At 37.4% G+C, this 20,958-nt stretch overlaps 5 protein-coding genes across 11 annotated transcripts; 3 read left to right on the forward strand and 2 right to left on the reverse strand.

The window, feature by feature from the left end:
- The first annotated feature begins 479 nt into the window (after positions 1–479).
- On the forward strand, positions 480–3,818 carry LOC110811661 (protein POLYCHOME-like). Of its 3 annotated transcripts, none has more exons than XM_088209577.1 (3): positions 480–889; positions 996–1,717; positions 2,906–3,818. In XM_088209577.1, the coding sequence occupies exons 2-3, from the start codon at positions 1,307–1,309 to the stop codon at positions 3,290–3,292; spliced, it is 798 nt and encodes a 265-aa protein (XP_088065703.1). In that variant the 5' UTR covers positions 480–889; positions 996–1,306; the 3' UTR covers positions 3,293–3,818. The 3 variants fall into 3 exon arrangements, with proteins under 3 accessions (XP_088065703.1, XP_021893908.2, XP_021893906.2); XM_022038216.2 differs by having other exon boundaries at positions 499–889; positions 1,338–1,723; XM_022038214.2 differs by having other exon boundaries at positions 503–889; positions 996–1,723.
- A 591-nt stretch (positions 3,819–4,409) lies between these two features.
- LOC110811762 (3,9-dihydroxypterocarpan 6A-monooxygenase-like) lies at positions 4,410–6,698 on the forward strand. The gene is made up of 2 exons (XM_022038326.2): positions 4,410–5,385; positions 5,771–6,698. The coding sequence occupies exons 1-2, from the start codon at positions 4,471–4,473 to the stop codon at positions 6,401–6,403; spliced, it is 1,548 nt and encodes a 515-aa protein (XP_021894018.2). The 5' UTR covers positions 4,410–4,470; the 3' UTR covers positions 6,404–6,698.
- Positions 6,699–6,874: 176 nt separating this feature from the next.
- LOC110811665 (RNA-binding (RRM/RBD/RNP motifs) family protein) lies at positions 6,875–16,087 on the reverse strand. 5 transcript variants are annotated; one of them, XR_015814183.1, is made up of 12 exons: positions 14,992–16,087; positions 13,882–13,944; positions 13,393–13,477; positions 13,223–13,288; positions 12,719–12,791; positions 12,416–12,464; positions 12,193–12,293; positions 12,049–12,118; positions 11,500–11,585; positions 11,290–11,418; positions 10,929–10,990; positions 6,875–7,167 (listed from the first exon to the last, which is right to left on the reverse strand). XR_015814183.1 is itself a non-coding variant. In XM_022038221.2 (11 exons), exons 2-11 carry the CDS (start codon positions 15,334–15,336, stop codon positions 11,376–11,378), a joined length of 981 nt encoding a protein of 326 aa, XP_021893913.1. In that variant the 5' UTR covers positions 15,337–15,448; positions 15,691–16,087; the 3' UTR covers positions 11,111–11,375. The 5 variants fall into 5 exon arrangements, 1 of the variants encoding a protein (XP_021893913.1); XR_015814185.1 differs by having other exon boundaries at positions 6,875–7,181; XR_015814184.1 differs by lacking the exon at positions 6,875–7,167 and adding an exon at positions 7,898–9,713.
- Positions 8,083–9,742, forward strand: LOC110811664 (3,9-dihydroxypterocarpan 6A-monooxygenase-like). The gene is made up of 2 exons (XM_022038220.2): positions 8,083–9,022; positions 9,110–9,742. Exons 1-2 carry the CDS (start codon positions 8,108–8,110, stop codon positions 9,740–9,742), a joined length of 1,548 nt encoding a protein of 515 aa, XP_021893912.1. The 5' UTR covers positions 8,083–8,107.
- Positions 16,088–16,230: 143 nt separating the features above from the next.
- On the reverse strand, positions 16,231–19,325 carry LOC110811667 (SUMO-conjugating enzyme SCE1). The gene is made up of 5 exons (XM_022038222.2): positions 18,973–19,325; positions 18,711–18,794; positions 17,496–17,648; positions 17,284–17,397; positions 16,231–16,532 (listed from the first exon to the last, which is right to left on the reverse strand). Exons 1-5 carry the CDS (start codon positions 19,039–19,041, stop codon positions 16,470–16,472), a joined length of 483 nt encoding a protein of 160 aa, XP_021893914.1. The 5' UTR covers positions 19,042–19,325; the 3' UTR covers positions 16,231–16,469.
- Positions 19,326–20,958: the final 1,633 nt, after the last annotated feature.

Genomic DNA, 20,958 nt, shown 5'->3' on the forward strand with positions numbered 1-20,958 from the left:
GTTGCAGCTGAGGGAAGGTTCACAAAGTTGCCATAATTAGCCGTGATATATCTTATGTGATGTATTACTTACTATGACAAAAATACCAACTGCCATGATTATCCAGAAAAAGAATTCTAATGTGGGTTAGATAATAAATAATATCATTAGCTATACTAAGAGTTTATCGTAATTTTTAGAACTTGTTATCCAATGATTCAAGAGATTTGTGTAGGAATGACATTTAATATCTAAACCTGTCTAATTCAATTTGTCATGAATTTCTTTGTTAAAATATGTGTTTAAGGTCAGGTTTGAGTTTGAATTATCAGGAAACTAGGGTTAAGTGGGAATGAGCTGAGTTTAACTTTCTGAAATCTGTCTAAATTTGCAAGTGTTATATATATATATATATTATTTTTATTTTACTTTATTATTATATATACTTATATTTAGTTCTTATCCAAACTCAAAGAACTAAATCTCCAAATTTCAATGTAAGAGTGCCATCATATGCAGCATTTGTTGTTTGGGCTCGACCCATTTGATGAATCCAAGGCTCGATCCATTGGTGTTTTTAGACTGAGCTCGTTGAGCCGGAGACGTGCGGCTCGGGCTGGACCTCATAGTCAGACAAGTCTACACAAACAAAACCTCTAGCTCCCGAGTAAAATAGCAAACTCAGCGCATCCAAAACCAGTTCTACACGTTTTCCCGCCCGAAAGAAGATTTGAAATTTTCATTTCGTCGACTTGTAAACCTGGAAATGGAATGTCTCGCACGTGCTAACCTATTGGATTCGAAGCACCCACCATTTTCGTTTTGCATATAAGACCGCCTTTAATCATCAATTCGAAATTAAGGTTTACATTTTCCTTGTGCTTTCAAGGATAATCGGCGGACCATCCAGGTAAAGCTGCAATTCCTTGTTTTTCGTCTTTACTGGGACTTTATCGGGACTAATGTGATTTGCGACTTTGTTTTTCTTCTTCCTGATCTTATCTGGGTTTCTTCAGATTTTTCTGTTTTTGAAATCAGAGACTCGCCTGTCTCCTATTTGGGTATCGGTCGAAACTCGTTTTCGGGCGAATTTGTTATCTGAGGTCCGCTTGAAACAAGATTCTGGCTTAGGGGTCACCGGGGATTCTCAGTGTCAATGACGAACCTAAAGCTGGAAGAGAACCCTCTTTTCATTGAAAGTTTAAAAAAATGAGAGAAGTTTCTCGGTTTATTGAAGAAAACGACATTATTTAGTAGTCCAGGAATCTTCAATTTCTTCTGTAGTTTTATTTTCCCAGAACATGGTAGCTTTTTCATTTAACTTAATATGTTCAGTTTGTTGTATTCTTTATCATCAGTTGAAAGTATAACAATGCCCGAGTCTAGAGACAGATTGTCGAGGCCCGATGAAATCGTCCAAGTCTTCGCTACGAGGCGCTCTGGGGCACTGGGTATTTTTGTAGACGAGCAAGAAACGAGTATAAACTTGTTCGAATCCCCAGTTGGATCAATGGCAGCGCGAAGATCGATGATCCTGGGTGGTGGTTCAGGGCGAGGTGGGGGGCTTATAAGGACCAGTTTCGGGACTCCGCGAACCGGAAATGGGCGCGGTCGCAATCTTCCTGGAACTCCGGGAGGAAGGGAGAACACGCCTGCGGGAGGTGCTCGACGCGGAAGGGGACTTAATTTGTTACCAGCTTGGTACCCAAGAGCTCCTCTTCATGACATCACTGCTATTGTGAGGGTAATTTCAATTTCTGGTTTGTTCTGTGCTTTATTTTACGTGGTTGAACCTAATGCTAGGTGTGTGTCTGAGCTTCCCCCTCCGTTATGAATGGAAATGAAATGATTCTGTCCTATATGCCTTTAGCATGGTGACTGAATGCCCTTAAGTTCTCTATTCATTTTAATGCGGTATGGTGTTTATAGAACGTCTAGTTAACAACTTTATGTTGATCATCGGAATTACCCAACAATTTGAAAGACTCCTTAATTCGAATTTAGATGACTTCAAAATTTTGAAAGACTTTGAATTTAAATGGCTCTGAACTCTGAAAGATTTTGGATTTGAATGACTTAGAACTTCTCTTTGATGCACAAGGTTTCTTTATAGGAGCCTTCCAAGACTACGTTGAAAATCTATACCAATTTTCTTGATGATAAATAAAGCATTATAGTACAAAAAAATCTGGCGTAAAAACTGAATAGAGAGAGCTTTCTATCTGTGAGAAAGATGAGGGAGACAACCTAGGAAGAAAACCTTTTCTTAAGAGGCAACTTGGGGTGAATCCCTACCCTGGATAATCTAATGAGAAGAGGCATTATCTGGGCTGCACCTAAGATGCCTATCTTCAAGCTTTTGAGAAAGACATATATGGAATGGACTGAAGGACAGTCACCTTAAAAAAATGAGCAACTATTCACTTATGTCGACCTTACCTCAATGGATTGACAGAATTTTCTATCGTGTATATTCTCATAATTAAGTGCTTTTCCTTATAAGATATTGTTGTATATGTGTCTTGATGAAAATCTAAAGTTTTTACTTACTTTAGGATGTGTGATATATATGCCATTCCGAAATAATCTATTGATATGCTAATAAGTTATTTGATGACAATTCCATCTATTACTTTTATCGTAAAATACCATATTAATTTGTGATGTGATATATCTTTACCGCAACAGAATGATCAAAAAAAGAACACAATTTACCGCAACATCCTATATATGGATATGTATTCTAAATTTTGTTTTGTGCCTTTACATGGTTATTTATTCTAATTGAATCAAGATCTACAACAAGGATGATATATTATGTTAAGATTATTTCATTGTTCTTTGTGTTTTGTACCTTTCTTGGCCATGTCTATTTGAGGCTTTCTTGGCCATTTCTTGATCCATTATTGTTGGGAGTCTTGAGCAGGCTATTGAAAGGAGAAGAGCTAGCTTGAGCGAGGTGGGGGGCCAGCACGTGGGGACTCCAGTAACTCATCAAAGGAGGTTTCTTGATTCTCCCACAGTGCCATCAGCTATTCAACTTAAGCAGCAAAGGTCTATCCTCTCTCCAAACCCGTCGGGTGCTATTGGTAGATGCTCTCCATCTTTCGGTAAAGTGACTAAGATTCTTCTTGATGTCACCAATCAGAATGCAGAGGAATCAGAAGCTCTCACACCTCAAAAGAAGCTTCTGAAGTCAATTGACACAGTCGAGAAGCTTGTCACGGAGGAATTGCAGAAGTTGAAAAGGACTCCGACAGCCAAGAAAGCAGAGAGGGAGAAGAAGTTACGCACATTAATGTCAATGCGCTGATTCACTTGTGTGACCTAGCAATCTGGAAATGTAGAGCCAAAGAGATTTCGGAAGGCTGTACATAGGTAACATCATTTTCTTATATGACAGAATGTTGGACTTTTGATCATCTTCCAATGATGACATGGTGGAGGTTTATCATCCACTGATGATGGCGTGGTGGAGGTCTATCAACTTCTGATGATGATGGTATCCATTCAACTCTTTTCATTATTTTTTCATCGATTATCATCTTCTGATGATACCCTGGTTTTTGGCTTATCATCTTCTATGATGATATCACAGTGATACTGATCATCCTCTGATACTACCCTCTGCTTGAAAAAACAAATTGATTACCGTATAGCTAAAAAATTCTTTTATTTTGAATGCATTTGGGGTCTTATTGAAGAACCTAAAGAGGATGATTTTGGAAGAACATGGTGGAATTTAGAGTTTGTTCTTGGGAAGGTCCTTGTAGAAGAAATAAAGGATATTCTCTTTGTAGACAAAATGTATATAAAATTATTACTTCATTTCCTGTTTACTCCAGCAGGATGCTTGACATATATGCTTACAGCCTCATTTGGAATTGTGGAGAATTTCATTGTATGATGTGCTTCACTGCTTTCTTTCTGCTTCAAATTCTATTTTCTTTCCGTTTAGATAGCGTATTCATATTATACGGATTCATATTATACGAGAGTAGATAACTCGAGTTTAAATTTTATTTAAAAAATAAAAATTTATACCCAATAACATTTAAATAATTCGATATTAAATTCTATTTTTAATTTTTTTTTTATTATAAACTGGTTTGTAATATTTTTTATTTATTTTAATCAAGAGCGAATATTTGAATACGGGAATAAAAAATTTTGAGATGATTCAACTTGCAAACTTATATGTCGTAAGAAAATAATTATTTAGATTCAAAATTGAGTCATTGCTTAATTTTTTTTATTGTTAATGGATTAAACAACAACTAAAATTTGGTTTCTGAGTTCCCACCAAAGAATCTGACAAACGAGAGACGGTATGAGGAAGATAAAATGTCGAAATCATATATATATATATATATATGTATGTATGTATACAATCATGTAAGTAATTAATTAACCCTCTAATCTCTATATAATCGTGTAACTAGCGAGTCCAAAATTTTTAAGTCAAAGACCTGAAACTCCAAATTAGCACAAATGGCTACAGCTAATATAATCGACTCGCTCCATTATCTTACCTGGTTCATCTTCGCATTCATAATTCACTCATTGTTCAGAAACTTACTAAAACCTGGTGGCAACCAACCAAGACCCCCACCTTCCCCACCGGCTCTACCTTTCATCGGTCACCTCCATTTGTTAGGCCCGGTCCTGCCCAAGTCATTCCAGACCCTGGCTCGGCGCTATGGCCCGGTCATGCAGCTCCGCATGGGCGCATCCTCATGCTTGATTGTGTCCAATGGCGCCGTCGCAAAAGAAATTTTTAAGACCCATGATCTTAGTTTCGCTTCCAGGCCTGAGTTTGGTTCTTCTGAGTACTTCAAGTATCGTGGATCCAGGTTTTTGCTTGCTCAATACGGTGAGTATTGGCGGTTCATGAAGAAGATATGCATGACTCGCCTCCTCGGCGTCCCTCAACTCGAGAAGTTCATTGAAGTGAGGGAGGAAGAGAAGGTGAGGTTAATGGAGTCTCTGATGAGGATTTGTAGAGAAGGGAAGATGTGTGATTTGGGCAGCGAGCTAAAGACGCTGACGAACAACACGATTTGCAGGATGGCGATGAGCACCCGGGTTGCAGAGACTAACAATGAAGCTAAGGAGATGAAGGAGTTGGTAAAAACTTGTTTGGTACTTGGTGGGAAGCTAAGCGTAGGGGATGTGTTGGGTCCGTTGAAGGTATTGGACTTTTCTGGAACAAAGAAGAGGCTTGTAGAAGTCATGAACAAATATGATCAGCTAATGGAGAGGATAATTGGGGAACATGAGGAGAAAGCCTTGAAGGGTTTTGATGAAGATCAAAGAAAAGATATACTAGATATCTTGTTGGAGATTTACAGAGATCCTACTGCAGAAATTAAGTTATCTAAAAACGATATCAAATCCTTCTTGCTTGTAAGTATCTTATATGAATGATTTTCTACCTTTCAGAATGTCGTTTCATTAATAAGAAAATATTTTTCTTGGTCGGAAAAATTTATTTCATGCCGGGGGAAAGTTGCCCGGCTAAATTTTTCTTCCTATTTCCTTCTCTTCAAATATTTGTCTCCCTCATGAAAACTTTTTCTCGCTCTTACATTTTTCCTCTTCCGATGGTTTTTCTCTCACTTAGGAGATAAATTTTTTCTCCTTTACGGGGGACTTTTCTCTCCTGTGAGAGATTTTCTCTCGTTGAAAAATGTTCTCTTACGAGGGATTTTCTTTCCTCCACTTAGAGAAAAAATTTCTTCATACATTCAAGGAATTATGAATGATGAATTAGTAACTGTTGATTGAGTAGGACATATTTCTGGCGGGAACAGACACATCAGCGTCAGCCATGGAGTGGGCAATGGCGGAGCTCATTAATCATCCACAGGTCTTCAAAAAACTCAGAGAGGAGATAAATTCCGTGGTGGGTTCCAACAGACTAGTCAAAGAATCAGACATCCCGAATCTTCCTTACCTCCGAGCAGTGATTAGAGAAACCTTGAGGCTCCACTCGCCAGGTCCGTTGATCGTCAGACAATGCACAGAGGATAGCGAGGTAAACGGGTTCATGGTGAAGGCAAAGACCAGAGTGTTGATCAACGCGTACGCAATCATGAAAGATCCGGACGAATGGAGTGAGCCAGAGAAATTCGTGCCGGAGAGGTTCTTGGAGAATACGGAGGAGATAGTCGGAGAACATCAGATGGAATTTAAAGGTCAGAACTTTCGGTATGTACCGTTCGGAAGTGGCAGGAGAGGGTGTCCGGGAGCATCGCTGGCGATGTTGGTGATGCATGCGACGGTGGGTTCGCTGGTTCAGTGCTTTGACTGGAAATTAAAGGAGGGAGAGAAGGTTGATAAGAGCGAAGGCTCAGGTTTTGCTGCAGAAATGGCTCGACCGCTTATGGCATACCCTGTTCAACATCTTAACCCTTGTTCTTGAGACCGCCACATATACATAAACATCTATGTATCTGCAAATGTGTTTAATATATATATATATATATATATATCTGTTTCTGTTGGATGAAAATTTTATGTTATCTTCAACGAATGGTGCTTATCACGTGTTTAATGTATATATAAATAAGTCTGTTATTTATCATGTTAATGTGTAAAAGAAATATTCTGTGTGGGTTAAATTTTTAATTAAAATAATTAAAAATTTAACCTAATTTTTGTTTATATACACACATATATATATGATGGGTAGGTAGTACAAACATATATAGTTATAAGTGTATATATGTAAATAATCAATCATCTTTCACCTCTTCAAACTCATAACAAATTCTCACTATCAGTTTACTACTAATGTATGGCTTTCACTTTCAACTGCTAAACATGCTATTATGCATAGACATACAATACAAAGTAAAAATCAGAAGATATTTGCTATATAACAGACATGATATAAGCTTTTTGCAACAGATCTCATTTTCAACGAGAAAAGAAGGCAGATCAATAAATTCTTGCCCATTTTTGGGCAATTTATATCGAGTTTGCAGAAAAGGTTCTCGGATCAATCCTTGAGAGCCAAAATGACTCGTGCGTATACACAGGATAAGCATTAGGATCTTATTTATTATGCAGAAATATGAATATGCCTAGCGAAAGTTAGCGAAAGTAACATTACCCTAAACTTGGTCGGCTCGGCTCGGCTCGGCTCGGCCATTGAGCTGCATCTCACTCTGATTTAAGCAAATCCTATCATAATAAAACTAATTTATAGAAAAAAAACAGACACGAGAAATAAAGAGAACATATGAGATACTGCAAACGAATTACCAAAAGGTTATCGAGAAAAGAAAAATCGTGAGAAGTTGTTTTCTATGTGATGGGTGACAATAATAAGATAAACTCTAGACATTTAAGAAGAAATCAACTGATATTTTCTTACTCCAAGAGTTTTGCAACTATCAAGCATGAATTAATTCAGAAACTATATCTGATACTTAGAGAGAATAAAGTCATACAGATAATCTGATGAGAAAAAACAAATCTTATAGAAACAATCAATTACACAACTACACTTAATCAACCTACTATTTTGGTACATTCTTGTTTGAAGTTCATCTGCCAGAGAAATAGGTGCACCAAAAAATATTAATGCTCCCTACTTTCATTTACAATCACTTGGTCTTCTTATGCATTCCCATCCGAGATCTTGCATACATGGATAGCTCATCAAGTCAAAACCGGCTAAAGAAACAACACGAAAGCATACTCCAATCGCATGCCATCGCCTGCTGGTGATGAGTACAAGATCATGCCTTGCAGGCTATTTAGTATCTCGGTGAACATGCAGTGTCAGATAAAGTTTGAGATGATTACTTAGCATATTGCTTAACTTTTTTATTGTTAATGGAGTAAGCTACAACTAAGATTTGGTTGCTAAGTTCCCTCCAAAAGGGTATGACAAACAAGAGATGGCATGAGCAAAATAAACATCGAAATCATCTATATTTGTATATATCCATGTAAAGTACATATTAAAATCATAAATGAATCTCGTATGAATTTCAAAAAAGTTTAAAAAATATATATAAATAATATAATTAGCCCTCTAATCTCTATATAATCATGCAACTAGCAAGTTCAAAATTTTCAAGCCAAAAAACCTCAAACTCCAAAAGTATTAGCACAAATGGCTACAACTAATATAACTGGGTCGCTCTATTACCTTCCCTTTTTCATCTTTGCATTCATAATCCACTCATTGTTTAGGAACTTACTGAAACCTGGTGGCAACCAGACCAAACTCCCACCTATGCCACCGGCTCTACCCTTCATCGGTCACCTCCATTTGTTAGGCTCGGTCCTGCCCAAGTCATTCCAGACCCTGGCTCGGCGCTATGGCCCGCTCATGCGGCTCCGCCTTGGCGCATCCTCATGCGTGATTGTATCCAATACCGCCGTCGCAAAAGAAATCTTTAAGACCCACGACCTGAGTTTCGCTTCCAGGCCCGAGTTTGGTTCTTCAGAGTACTTCAAGTATCGTGGGTCCAGGTTTTTGCTAGCTCCATACGGTGATTACTGGCGGTTCATGAAGAAGCTATGCATGGCACGCCTCCTAGGCGTACCTCAACTAGAGAAGTTCACTGAAGTCCGCGAGCAAGAGAAGGAGAAGCTCGTGGAGTCTCTGATGAGGATTTGTAGAGAAGGGAAGATGTGTGACTTGGGCAGTGAGCTAATAAAGCTGACGAACAACACTATTTGCAGAATGGCGATGAGCACCCGGGTGTCGGAGAGCAACAGTGAAGCTAAGGAGGTGAAGGAGTTGGTCAAAACTTGCTTGGCTCTTGGTGCGAAGCTAAGCGTAGGGGATGTTTTGGGTCCGTTGAAGATATTGGATTTCTCTGGAACAGGGAAGAAGCTTGCGGAAGCCATTGATAAGTATGATCAGCTGATGGAGAAGATAATTAGGGAACATGAAGAGAAAGCCTCGAAGGGTTTTGATGAATATCAAAGAAAAGATATACTAGACATCTTGTTGGAGATTTACAGAGATCCTACTGCAGAAATTAAGTTGTCTAAAAACGATATCAAGTCCTTCATGCTTGTAAGTATCATATGCATATACAGATATACACATGGTTAATTTGTTTATGAATGATGGATTAGTAAACTGTTTTAGTTGACTGAGTAGGACATATTTCTGGCGGGAACAGACTCATCAGTATCAGCCATGGAATGGGCAATGGCGGAGCTCATTAATCATCCACAGGTCTTCAACAAACTCAGAGAGGAGATAAATTCCGTGGTGGGTTCCAACAGGCTAGTCAAAGAATCAGACATCCCGAATCTTCCTTACCTCCAAGCAGTGATCAGAGAAACCTTGAGGCTCCACCCACCAGGTCCGTTGATCATCAGAGAATGCACAGAGGATAGCGAGGTAAAAGGGTTCATGGTGAAGGCAAAGACCAGAGTGCTGATCAACGTGTACGCGATCATGAAAGACCCGGAGGAATGGAGTGAGCCGGAGGAGTTCGTGCCGGAGAGGTTCTTGGAAAATCCGGAGGAGAGAATTGGAGAGCATCAGATGGAATTTAAAGGTCAGAACTTTCGGTATATACCGTTTGGGAGTGGCCGGAGAGGGTGCCCGGGGGCGTCGCTGGCGATGCTGGTGATGCACACGACGGTGGGTTCGCTGGTCCAGTGCTTTGACTGGAAATTAGAGGAGGGAGACAAGGTTGACATGAGCGAGGGTTCGGGTTTTTCTGCAGAAATGGCTCGACCCCTTCTGGTGTACCCTGTTCAACATCTTAACCCTTTTTCTTGAGACCACCACAATATATTCATACATACATATATACATATATGTATGCATGGCCATGAAAATCTAGAGAAAGTAGTGACAGTTAAGTTAAACATGAAAAATCTAAGAATGGTGCTTGGGGAAGTTTAGATTTTTAGTTTGTTTCGATTCTTAATTAAGAAAATTTCTTTGTTTTACTTTGTTTGCATATATATATATATATATACACACGCCGGACTGGTTATCTCACTAAACTAACATTAAACTATAATTATAATTAAGTAATACAAATACTTAGGCACATTCAAATAATACTTTAATTCATTTTTGTCTGATACAAAAGCAAGCAAACATAAAATTGGAACATCTCTTACACTAAAAAACATATTACTTTTATTAAAGTAAAAGTGTAAATATATTATTTTTATTAAAATTTTATTAAAAATATATAATTTATTATTTTATGAATATATTATAAATTAATATATAATGTTTGGTTTTATAAATCAATTATTTAATTTACTAATATATTAATAAAACTATAATTATTAAATTAAACTAAAATTCTTACCTATTATGTTTTTAAATAAAAAAATAATATAGTATAAGTATTAAAATTTCTAAATTAAAATAACCACAATGAATTAAAAATTCAACTTAATTTTTTATTTATACATAAAAAAATAATCTCCCCTAGCACGTCTATATATTTATTGGTGGCTATGGATGAGACATGAGATGCCAATTAGATATGGAAATTACTAAGGTCCAAAATCATTTCTACAATCGTGTTTACATTCAACTTGTTCAATATATATGATTAAATATATCACATGTTTATAATATATATATATATATATAAGTGTGTAAGTACATATTTAAATAATCAATCAGCTTTCACCTTTCCAAAATCATAACACATTATCACTATCAGTTTACTAATGTATTGCTTTCACTTTCAACTGCTGCCACACATGCTGTTATGCATAGACATATTTTCTATATGCATAGACATATAACACAAAGTAAAAGTCAGAAGATATTTGCTATATAACAGAGACATGATTTAAGCTTTACGCATCAGATCTCATTTTCAAAGACAACAATCTCTGAGAGCCAAAATGACTCGTGCATGCATACAGGATTAAGCACTACTAGGGTCTTATTCAATCTGCAAAAATATGAATATGCCTGGCGAAAATAACATTACCCTAAACTTTGGAAGGTTCGGCTCGGCCGGTTAGCTGCATCTCACCCTGATTTAAGCAAATCCTGTATGAATAAAAATAATTTATGGAAAAAAACTGACATGAGAAATAAAGGGAACATATGAAATACCAAAAGGTTATTGAGTAAAGAAAAATCGTGAGAAGTTGAGTTCTATATGATGGGTGACAAGAAGAAATCAACTGATATTTTCTTCCTCCAAGAGTTTTGCAAACTACAAAGCATGAATTGTTACAGAAACTTTATCTGATACTTGAGAAAATAAAGCCATACACATAATCCAACGAGAAAAAGACAGATCTTATAAAAACAATCAATTAGACAATTACACTTAATCGACCTACTATTTTGGTACAGTCCTGTTTGAAGTTAATCTGCCGGCGAGGTAAGTGCACCAGAAAATATTTATGCTCCCTACTTTCATTTACAATCACTTGACCTTCTTACGCATTCCCATCCGAGATCTTGCATACCTGGATAGCTCATCAAGTCAAAACCTTGAAACAAAATCAACAAATGCAACAAAAGGCTAAAGAAACAACACGAAAGCATACTCCAATCGCATGCCATCGCCTGCTGATGATGAGTACAAAATCGTGCCTTGCAGACTATTTAGTGCCCCGGTTGAACAGGCAGTGTCCTGCCAAAAATCGTTAAAAATGACATGTCATGCTGGATGTTTTAAACAATCACCACAGTTCTTCAAATTCCTCGGTCCAATTTGGAGAAGTGGGATGAAATTAACATTCACAAACGCTTTTACCGCATATAACATAAACCATTACGCTACCTAAAAAAAATTAGGATTAGGCTAATGTTAGCATCTCTTACGGCCATCTATAGGTTTGCTTAGAGTAGATTTACAAGTGAAAAACACACTCACTTTACCACTAAACACAAAGCACCTTGTGTCTTACTAAACTTTCAGCACAAGGCACTTCTGCATTTTGAGAAAGATATTAATTAGTTAAACGACAGAATTCTGTCAAACAAGAAAAAATACGTTCACAACTTCCCATCATAAAAACATTAGTACTTTACGTCTCTCTGTGAATTAGAGAATTTGGTAGGAAAAGCATTTAAAAGAACATGAAATTTAGTACCTGAAAATCAACAAATGCAACTGGTGCCCCATACGTACTCTGCATCTTCAATTTCAAAAACCCAGGGCAACTGACAGAAAAGCCAAAAGCAAATCATATATAAAACATACTTCACGCATGGAGAGAGGATAAATAAACCCTTACCTTGAAAATACTTGAGTTAATTCTTGCTCTGTAACAGTTGGCCCTAAATTAGCCACAAAAAGTGTTGGACATGGGGTAGCATTTTGTGCTGTGGAATTATTCTGTAAGCATAAGAAAGACAATTAACAAACTAAAATTCAAGATCAATTTACCATTCACACTTCATCTACCAAATTATAGGTCTAAAAGTGACTCAAAACTGATGAAGAAAAAGCAATCTTACCAATCTAGATGCTGTCCCATTTGCAGCTCTAGCATCAAAACTCTCATGACTGAAAGATTAAAAAGAAGATAATCCACAATCAGAAAATGTTTGTAGATGCATCAAGGTAATAGCTTAAGAAAGCTAACATTATTCTCCAACTTCAGGGAAAAGGGCATGCAGTATCTGCTTTACTAAGCCCTTGACCTTTCAGGTAGAAAGATGCGACATAAAGAACTTTTTTTAGAATAAATTGAAGAAAAGTGTTAAGAATGATAGAAGCAAACACTTCTAAGTAAAATGTGCTTAAGTAGTGCAGATGACCTTTGTGTAGATGAATAACCAATCGTGTTGTAAGCAGAATTACTCATTCCAGGCAAGTGAACGCTGCCAAAACCTGCTAGTGCGCAAGCGTGCAAAACATGTGCAAAGTGAGCTTTTAGAAGAGTGTGTCCTCCATGTGACTAACCAATTTGGAGTCCAAGTGAGATATAAGAGAAGTATGACATAGATAATATCACGAAAAATGATATTGTAAGAGAGGGAGAAAGAAACAAATATATGTGATAAACAAACAGCTAGATAGTTTAATAAACAGGTAGGCACTAGTTACTAGCTCGCTAGCTAGCAAAAATAGACAAGCATATGGCCAGATAGATTCTAGACAAGCAGACAACAAAACAGATACACAGCTAAAAAGAGAGAGAGAGAGAGAGAGGGAGGTAGAGGCAACTACAGTAAAGACATTGATTGATTAAGAATATTTTCATGCAAGAAGCCCTAGGAGAAAGCTCCAGCAAGCTAAGCAATGGCAACCAATCATCTTACCCGAATCAGGAATGCTCCTAGAGATGGATCCTCTAGCTTTCTTATCTGAGCCAGGCCATTCATCATCTAATTACAGAAATCCACAGGAGCACAAAATGTGGTTTCAGATTAGTTTGGATAAAGTAGTTTAGTAAGTTTAGAATTTATAAGAAAGAATCACAAAAAAAGACCTGCCCTTGAGCGCTTGGATCTGGAATTTGACTTGGCAAGGTCAATATATAAAGATGAACCCTTCTCAAGATCAAACACCATCCCCTGTAAAAATTTCAGAATGCAACATTCTCAGATAATATTGCTATTACATTTCCTTAATTGGCAAACTGTGGGACTTCTGATTTCTTGAAGATTGTTTGATAGACCTGAGTGCATAGACTACTATTCACTCCACACCTTTGGACTTTGGACAAAGCAAAAAAACTTCTTGTAAGCATGAAATAATTGATAGTATTACAAAAATGGAACATAACAGCTAAATCCATAATTTATTCCTGAGTTCCATAAATACTAAAACATTACTGAGAGAACAATGTTCTCTGATCAGACGACTAGTTTTGCTCTATGAGAACCCATAAGAGAACCAAAATATAAGGTTCTTATAACTTTCTTTTCTTGCACAATTTCTAATTGTTATAGAAGCAAGTTGGAGAAGATGGTCTTACATTAAGCGCATGCATTGCTGCTACTGCAGATTGCTGATCCGAGAATACAGCAAAAGCAAAGGGCTGTTAAACACAATAATATCAGACTGAAGCAACTTAAGAGGATAATGGAAAATACATAGGCCAAGGTTTATTTGCAAAATTGGCAAAAGTTTCCCGTGACAATAATAAAATTAATAGCGGATCCTGCTGGTGCCTAGTGAATGAAACTTTTTCCTTTTTCATTCATGCTGAACCAAAACCACCTGCATAGCAGTTGAAGAAACTGGAACACTCTTTTACAACTATACATCTAAATTGTAATGGACTATTGCAATGTTTAAATAGGCTCATCCTAAATTGTTGACAGAATCACAGCCTACTTACTAACATAAGAAACGAGAATTGTATCTTACTCTTCAACATCTATGCCCAGCCTTGCATACTATTTTGATACTTCATTAGTGCTGTATATCAGATGCTTAGAACAATCCCACTATGATTAATGTGTCATTTTAAATTAGTGCAGAATAGCAAAATGAAGGAGGAACCATTTACTTAGCCAGCCAGCGACAAGAAATATGATAACATCAAGATTTACTGAAATGGCATCGTTCAAATTTTCCTATAACATCATGGTCAAAAAAGTTCCATGCTCAAAGGCGGTATGATGTTTCAAGTCCCATCCATTCACAAATGATATGATTCCAACTTTGAAATAGGATATTGGGCCAGAAATGAACAAAAAGTTCTTCCAAGCTTTGCTGCAATCAAACTAGTACAGATCTAGAAAGGTTCTGTTGAACTATGATATTTAGCCCGATGTCGAGGTTTAACCCAAGTTCAAATAATCACGGTTCAGGAATGAGCTTGCATTTGTATTAAACACCATCAAATTTTTACCAAGGCAACCCGGTGACAGCAACCTACGAATGATTACATAATGCCAGGCAACCAATGAAAGAAGAGCATAAGAGGATTCTTCAAGAAATTAATTCGCTAAACAATTCAGCTAAATTTCTCCAAATTTTAGGCCAAGTTGCTTTAAAACTCGAATATAAATAGACCAAAAGAAACAGCTGCAAGCCCCAACCCTACAAAAACGAGCCAAACGAATCGAGATCAGCGCACCTGAGAATTCTGAGACTGGCTGGGGCCACGAAGATGCGAAGACTCGTAACCCGGGAATTCCCGCAATAAATTGTAAATCTCGCGGGGCTTGACATCATCGGGAAGACCTGCAATGAAGAGAGTCCGGACCTCGTCCCGGGAAGAGTGCGAAGCAAAGAGAGACGCGTACGATGAGAGGGGAGGCGGTTGGTGCGGGACGTACGGGTGGTGGAGGAGTTGGTGCTGTGGCGCTGGGACAACAACTTGAGGTGGCGCCGGCGCCGTCGCTCCGGGCGGCGGAGGAGGGGCCTGGTAGTAAGCGTAGTGAGCGGCAGGTTGAGCGTAGTAAGCTGCCATGTCGTCCATTGCGTCTGTTAGGAGTTGTTGGGTTGACAGTGCAGGCTTCAGCTTCGGCCGAATCAGTTCTTGAATGTGTTAGTCGTGTCGGTGTCCCGATGGGCCCGTGAGTCGGATGATTCTGATGGACGACCATAACGCAATATATTATGGTTGCGATCCAATTACAAACAAATAACGAATTTTGACTCCACGATTATGTATCTCAGTGTATACCAAGTACGATATAGTAAAAGAAAAGTATAAACTAGTGTATTTTTATACCTGTGTTTATGTATATATCTATCTTCCCATATAGTAAAATTTAAATATATTATTAGGATCGCTTAAATCTTCGGAAAAAAAAAAAGTTAAACTTGTTACCCGATTCCGTTGCAAATTCTGATCTTTCCTTGAATTCGAATTCATTTGAGACTTCAACTATTTGTTCGGGAAAACACGAAGGTAAAATATTTACATTTTTCGGAGGAGCAACGTCTAACTCAGTCGAATATTCCTTCTCACATTTAGCATAAGATTATTTAGTAATGAGTAAACCAAGCAATAGCACAAAAAATAAATACCACATCATCATACAGCTAAAAGAAACTAGGCGCAACTGAACAACTCTCCTTCAAAGCTGCATCAGAACCAAAACACAAAAAGCTGAGCAACTCTTCCTGAATCCCTGATACCAGAATCAAAATACAAAGACACAAACAAGCGTTACTCCAATCCCGGAGACACCTTTCCTCTAGCGCAGCTGGGCGTGTTACGTGCATAAAAATCAGTTTTAGCAGAGCCATAATTGATGCTTTGCTTGCGGTGGATGTACAGGCCCTGTTAAGTACCCAGGGAAACCTTTGAACATACAACCACACAATAGAGAGACCGGAAAAAGAAAATTCTATCACACATTGTAACTCTTTTTAACCGATACCAATACCATTGAGTCACTAGCTAACTGCATTAAATATATCAACAGCTGTTAATCCAAATCCATGTAAATAAGTGACTACGGTTCACCCATGCAAACTCCAACCAGAGGAACTGCGGGAATTACCAAATACCAACACTCTCTAACAAAAGCAGGTTTTCACATTATACAAGTTGTCGTGGCTACTTTTGCCATGCACAAAGAGTCAATATATAAAGTGAATTTACTAGACAAGAGGTGGATATTGCTTGGCCTGTTGGCGGACCCTTCTCTTATACTCTGCAGCATCCTGCACAAATTCACATTTTTATGTGTTAGAATGTCGAAGATATGAGGGCCTCAGAACAGAATTTGTTCGAGAGATAAGGATCTTATCACAAGGGAATTTGTTAAAGAGTTAGGGACCAACATAGGAATCCTAGAGAGTATGAACCTTTAGAACTGGGACCAATTTTTGCAAGTAAAACCTTCAGCAATTTTACATATATTACTTGTACCTGTTTGCCCTGCTTGGCTCAGTTCTTGTTTCCCACCTAATTAATGCTAACTCTTAGTTTTCTAAACGGTGTTGATAAGTGTTGTGGGTTTATTACATAATTCTTATGTTCTAGTTACCCCATCCCCAGCTTAGATTCCCTAGTGGGTGGATGTCCAGTTCTCACTTCTGAAAAGGATCTTAAATCCTACCCACCCCAAAGAAACACAGTCAGGGTGGGAACAGTTGAAACATTAAAGGGCTTTCATACATATCAAGACCATTATTAAAAAACCAGACAATACAGAGTGAACTGAACCAAACAGGACCTGTGCACAAAACTTTCTGCAGATACTCAGTAAACAGGAAACACATTCAGTTGCTTATTTCCATTTCACTAAAAAGCAGAAACCTATAATAAGAAGGCTTCATCATCCTGTCACCAAAGAAATCCCCCTGGTTCTGTATACATTCATATGCTTGGCCATTGCAAGAGGATCCTCCAACACTGGTTTGACATAATCTAGTTAACATAACAACATTGAGAAGAATAGGGCCAGTCTACCTGGATGAAGAGATGATAACCATCTGTCTGTGCAGGGTCAGCAGGATTTGGTTGGTCCAGCAAATCCTGTATGCCCACAAGAATCTGCTTCACCGTAATGGCTGGTCTCCATCCCTACAAACCACACATACATATGAATAAATTCCACCAGGCAATGGAACAAACAATATATCATATCACATGCACTAGTAGAAAAAAAAAAAATCACTTACACTATCCTCGTTGAGAATTGACAGACAGACTGTTCCAGAAGGGTAAACATTTGGATGAAAGAAACCTTGCGGGAATTTACATTTTGGTGGCTTACTGGGATAATCTTCACTGAAATGGAGTGTCAGGGGGAAGTAACCACCTTCCCAATCAGTCTGCAATTAACACATGATATTGAACATTGCAAGCTTCTCACTAGAAGAGTTATTTTGGTCACTGGAACAACATATTATTAGTACTTCATGTGCTAATCAAGGAACAGGTGTAACCAACAGCTAAACCAATAATTGTAAACATTCTGCTCGTGTGCACGAATACAGCAGAAAATGTTCTAACAGAAAGCATACTCCTTCACAGAATTGTATTTGCCTCACTCATTTTACTTTCTGTTTCTCTTCAAATGATGAGGGTAAAGATTTTATTACTTCCAGCCTCTAACATTCAGGCACAATTCAACTTGCAATTCCACAAGGTTAAGGGGGTTAAAGGAAAGCTCTGATTAGGAAAGATTAGCAACACATTCCCTTGACATAATAAGAACCAAACACCATCATTGAGTAAATTTAATGTGTGAATTAAAAAAGGAGAGCCACCTTCTTAGGTTTTACAAATAGAGGACACCGTTATATGGCACAATTCTGTACAAGTCTTCACTAAATTCATCCGGTTCAAAGCAATATATCCGTAACATGAGAAGAAAACAGACAGAGGATCATATTACCATACCCTTTTTCTTGGTTATAATACAAAAGGTAATCCAAAGAGTGTATCTATTAATTTTCCACTGGAATTATCAGCGGTTTATTACAGCACCAACTATAGACCAAACGCCCAACTCAAAAACTCTCTAAATGACTAGAAAAAATATTAGTCAATTTTGACACGTTACTTCTTTCTGAAGAAACGAGACTACCTTGAAAAATAAACAAATTATAATAACTTGCTGATAAGAGTAAACAAATTGGAAAGGAAAATATCAAGTCCAGTTACACATTTTCAGAATAAACTGGCAGGAAATAATGTGCTCCTCGCATCAAACCGTCATGTAACACTAGATACCAAAACTATAGAAACCTTTTTAACAACAGATATAGAGGCAGCAGTTAACGCAAACCCTAAACCAAAACGTGTGGATCAAAACATAGGAATAGTTAAGTACACAAGATAGCATTTCCAAACAGAAACGAAGGACGACTTCGTTTTTGGTATTTACTCACCCCAGCTTTACCAGGGATAGTACAATGCCACACCATCAAATTCACCGTTCCATCAGACAGAGTCTCCGGCTTCGCAACAAAACCCTAGATTACAATTAAATAAACAAGTTTAACAAAGCAAATTATATAAATAAAAAAAACAACGGGAAAATCTATGCAACTAGTTGCATTTAAAAACACCGACTAGAAAAAGAAGACAACAAAAAAAACAGACTAATATCCGATCATTTCGAATCGAGATAGGAGAGAAAGGTGTACGGACATGAGGATGATTCTTACGCCACGCCTTTCGCTCCTCAGCGAGTCGACCACGCGCTATGCCTCCCGACATGTTTCTCTCTGATAATTCTCCTTGTTCCCCCTCCCCCCCTCCTTCTCTCTCTCTCTCTCTCTCTCTCTCTCTCTCTCTCTCTGAATATGATTTGCCTTGTTTTTTAAAAGAGGAAACGAGGGAGACTTCGATTTTCTTTCTGGCTTTTTAAGCAGGGGGACGTTTTGCAGAGGGAGTAGGGATGTACGGTCAGGATTTGATCGCGAAGCAGAAAGGAAAGTGGGGCAGGATATGTTTGTCGGCTCAGTCTTTTTTTTTTTTTTTTTTTTTAATACTAAAAAATTGGGGTAAGAGAGTCAATGGATTTTGCAGTTTTATATTCCTGCGTCAATTCCACGCTAAACTTCATAAGGACTAATCCTCACGTCACGTGATCCACGCCGTCTCTCTCTCTCTCTCTCTCTCTCTCTCTCTCTCTCTCTCTCTCTCTCTCTCACAGTAAACGCCGTTAACGTTTCAACCCCTTGACTAAAATTTCAAACATGTAATTATTTAAACTCAATTAATTATTTATACATAAATACTATAATTTAGCGATTAAGAGTTTTGTATTTTATTTAAAAATTATAAATTATAAATTTTTTAAAAATATATAACTCATCTCGTAATAAATAAATATATTATAAATTAACAATAATCGTTTTATAATACTTTATTTAATAAAATTAATTATTACTTTAATTTAATAATATTTTAACGAGACTATAATAATTAAATTATATTAAATTTTAATTAAAATAATTATACCATATTAAAAATTTCATACAACAATTTTGTGGTTGAAATTTTGTTGTTTATAAATAATATTATATTGCTTATATGTTAAGCAAGTTACCATATAATTTTATATGTGGGTTAACACAAATGTCTAATATTTTGTTCATAATTTGTTCTTAAAATATGATATCTTAAACTATAATTTTATATAATATGTAACGGCCCCGGAAAATATAAAAAAGAAATGAGTATTTAAATATATCGAATGCGGAAGCGAGATCAAAATTTCAGTTAACATCCCTTACACGAAAAACAAAAAAAAACGTACTTAAAATATAAAAGGTTAAACTAACTAAGAAAGAAAACTCGAAAATAAACTATGCGTATGACTACAGAGTCTCTAGGCATCCCCTTCGTCGTCCTCCTGCGGAACGGGCTCGGGAACCATGTCTTCCTGATCTGAAATGGTTAATTAAGGAGTGAGCTACACTAGCCCAGTAAGAACATCACGATATCTCACCGTCACGGAGATAAAGGTGGGTAGAAAAACACAAAAAAGACCAATGGAGCATAATTTACAACAAACTCGTTTATTAACATGAAAACCTTTACCATCCACTTACCTTGGTGGAATTTATGAAAACAATATGAGAAAAACAATAACATTATCATAATCATTGAATAATCTAAGCTGTAAAACATAACACTTATCACGCCTCTTGTAATTCAATCATTGTACAACATATCTTTTTCTCATTTACCAGCCTACTAGTATCCGTGGGGGTCCATAGGGGTTCCGCTACCCGTTAACCCTTAACATTCATAATCAGTTTCCAGGACCGTCCCCATACCCCGTCCGGTATGGGCGCCAAAACCATAAACCTCAATACCCCGTCCGGTATGAGGGTGAAACGGGCCGTCCCCATACCCCGTCCGGTATGGGCGCCAAAACCATAAACCTCAATACCCCGTCCGGTATGAGGGTGAAACGGGCCGTCCCCATACCCCGTCCGGTAACAAGCAAATCGTAATTCATGCCGAACAGACAACATACAGTATCAGTTCTTCAGTCATTCAACCCATAATTAATAAAACAGTAATATATGCATTCGAAATTATAAAATGAACACATCAAACCCCATAATGCATTTAAAGCTGTAAAACAGTGTAAAACATGCCAAACAACAGTAAGTCATTAAT

The sequence above is a fragment of the Carica papaya genome, chromosome 8, assembly GCF_054855325.1.
Source record: "Carica papaya isolate Zhongbai chromosome 8, ASM5485532v1, whole genome shotgun sequence".
NCBI lineage: Eukaryota > Viridiplantae > Streptophyta > Magnoliopsida > Brassicales > Caricaceae > Carica > Carica papaya.